At 46.4% G+C, this 2,924-nt stretch overlaps 1 protein-coding gene across 1 annotated transcript in view; it reads right to left on the bottom strand.

The window, feature by feature from the left end:
- The window catches only part of LOC106805916 (dynein heavy chain 12, axonemal-like), an 85,289-nt gene that overhangs the window by 62,219 nt on the left and 20,146 nt on the right, over positions 1-2,924 (bottom strand). Inside the window, 5 exon segments of the mRNA XM_014807687.1 lie at positions 450-472; positions 1,036-1,165; positions 1,581-1,745; positions 2,010-2,121; positions 2,378-2,660. Coding sequence (XP_014663173.1) covers positions 450-472; positions 1,036-1,165; positions 1,581-1,745; positions 2,010-2,121; positions 2,378-2,660 — 713 coding nt within the window.

The following is a 2,924-nucleotide window of genomic DNA, read 5'->3' as shown; positions in this document are numbered from 1 at the left end:
TACGGTGCTCACACCAATGAATAGTGTCATAATCGCTACAGCGAAGCCAGTGCAGACATTACGATGCTGCAACTGCGCGTGCGTTAATAAGATCGATCGTCCGCAGATGTTAGCATTGTTGGTCGCATCGTTAATGTGAGCGAGTGCGACAATTCGCACGTTAATGCGACGAATCTCCAGGGTGCGAAATTAACGCGAGTCCGGAGTCAAATACTCCCTGATTTACTGTCGGACTCCCTGATTTGACATATGCAGGAGTCCGTGTGACTCCCTAAAAATTCTGCTATACAGGGGAGTGATGACCAGTCTAGAGATGATGGGAGCAACGTTAGTTACGGGTGGCAGGGTGCAAAATTATCGGGAGTCCGGAGTCAAATACTCCCTGATTTACTGTCGGACTCCCTGATTTGACATATGCAGGAGTCCGTGTGACTCCCTAAAAATTCTGCTATACAGGGGAGTGATGACCAGTCTAGAGATGATGGGAGCAACGTTAGTTATGGATGGCGTGGCAGTGGGCTGCAAAAACAGCTGGTAAAGTCAAGTTTGTTGCTGATAGTGGTGGTGGTGGGTTCGCTGGTGATCGGGCTTTGCTGCCCATGTACGTGTCAATATGTCGCTCCCTTTCCATCCTGAAAACCCATCCCCATATGAAAATACATAATTGTGCGCGTACCAGAGAGCACAAGGTAGTACATAGTGGGAAGGCTACAGAGTGACTGTTCTCGCAAGAGAAGGAAATAAGTGAACACAACAGTTATGCTGCTTAAAGGTTGTCAACTTTCTGTGTAAATGGCTATATATAAAAATCTTCCATCAGATCATGTAGGTCACATAGATTCACTATTTCTTCGACATTTATATGATGCACTAACTTCGTTTTACTTCATATTATTGAATTTATTGACAGGATAATTATGATTATGGCTGAGAGCAACATTTATTTATCTCGAAACTGCATTCCTGGCTGCTAAGCAGGCACTAATTCATCTAGTTCACATCCTCTAAAGCCAGGTGGGACAGATGTAAACTCACCTGCCAGAGTTACCCAGATATTCATACGCATACTTCACGGTGGCGTTGATCAATTTCACCTTGCAGTTGAGATCTTCCCAGTAATACCTCAGCTGAGCCAACCACTGGAAGTCATTCTCAGATGCGACTCCTGTGTGCACATAAGAGCATAGACAGTATATAATGAAGCAGGTTATAACAACGCTCGCATTTGAATTCTGTGACATGGGGCAAACTTAATTTACCCTTTATTAAACGAAAGTCATAGTACAAACTAAGAGATTTGTCACAACCTTGTCGTTTATAAGAAATTTCGGTAGTTGAGACGTTTTGGGATATATTTCTAATTCACTTTAATCTTGAATAATTGATCTAATTAAAAAAAAAGATCAGACTCATTGATTTGACAAAACTAACAACGACAACAACTAACTCTACAATGTACACACTCTACAATTGCCTCCTTTGCCCCCTCCTCACACCTAGGCCCTAGATCTATAGCTGGTCAGCGTAGACGGGCAGTGAAACGAAAAGATAAATCAACCATGGCTGAAGAGTGCGCTCACCTTTGTTGGCCATGTCCAGTACGACATCGCGCGCGTGCACGTCGATGACGACCAGCGCTCCGAGGGTGATGCGCGCCTGCGTGGACAGCTTGCCTCTCACCAGCTTCACAATCTCTGACAGCTGAAGGTTCAGCTTGTCGTAGTACTCCTTCAAGCCCTGCGGACCTAGCGGCGAGACGGAGGAACATAGAAAAATTGTTTGTTCTAATGGCAGTACGCAGCAACAGTAATAGACCATGTTACAAGATCCAAAACTAAAGTTAGTATACGCGCTGATAAGAAGAAATATTATAAGTGGCGCCACTAAAGAATTGTAGATAGATTGATGATGGATTATAAAGTTTATCGAAGAATTACAATTACTAACTGATAAATAATGTGAAAAATTAAATTCATAGTTTAATGATGTTGCTCGGACTGTCCTCGTACCTGTGCGGATAGCTTCGTGGACCTCCACGGTCCAGTAGATTTGCGCCACACAGAGGACTACCTGACCAGGCCATTCTGTCACCCACTGGTCACGGGCAGTGACCGCGTAGCCCTGCAGCCATGAACGAACATTCCTTGCACTGACCACGACTATGAAGCTAAATTACTTATGCCTGCCACGACTAAACATGAGTCCCCTGATCAGATTAATACACCTTCACTGGACTACACAACTAACCGCCCCTCACCTGGCACAACTAACCACCCCTCACCTGACACAACTAACCACCCCTCACCTGACACAACTAACCACCCCTCACCTGACACAACTAACCACCCCTCACCTGACACAACTAACCACCCCTCACCTGGCGCGACTGGTCGACAACGTCGCGGATGGACATGAGCATAACGTCCTGCACCTGCAGCAGCCACTTCTCGACGGCGCCTCGCGCCTCCGCGGTCGATATCGGCCGGCTGAAGCGCACGAACTCGCACTCGCTGCTGTACATGCCGTGGATGTTGAGCTGCTGGTCGAACTCGAGCCGCGCGATGCCCTCGAAGCACTTCTTGAGGTGCGGCTGCACGCGCAGCGGGTCCTTCGTCTCGCTGAGGATCTCCAGCATCTCGTCGTTGGAGAGGAAGAAGAACCTATGAGGAGCGGACGACGTGTTACACGTCAGCACGAGTCTTACATGTAAGCAAACAATGTGTTACACACGAGTCTTACATGTAAGCAGATGATGTGTTACACGTAAACGGACGATGTGTTACACACGAGTCTTACATGTAAGCAGACGATGTGTTACACACGAGTCTTACATGTAAGCAGATGATGTGTTACACACGAGTCTTACATGTAAGCAGATGATGTGTTACACACGAGTCTTACATGTAAGCAGATGATGTGTTACA

Source organism: Priapulus caudatus, unplaced genomic scaffold, assembly GCF_000485595.1.
Source record: "Priapulus caudatus unplaced genomic scaffold, Priapulus_caudatus-5.0.1 Scaffold133, whole genome shotgun sequence".
NCBI classification, from domain to species: Eukaryota; Metazoa; Priapulida; class Priapulimorpha; order Priapulimorphida; family Priapulidae; genus Priapulus; species Priapulus caudatus.
Note: the sequence above shows the minus strand (reverse complement) of the source record. Positions and strands in the feature narration are given on the sequence as shown.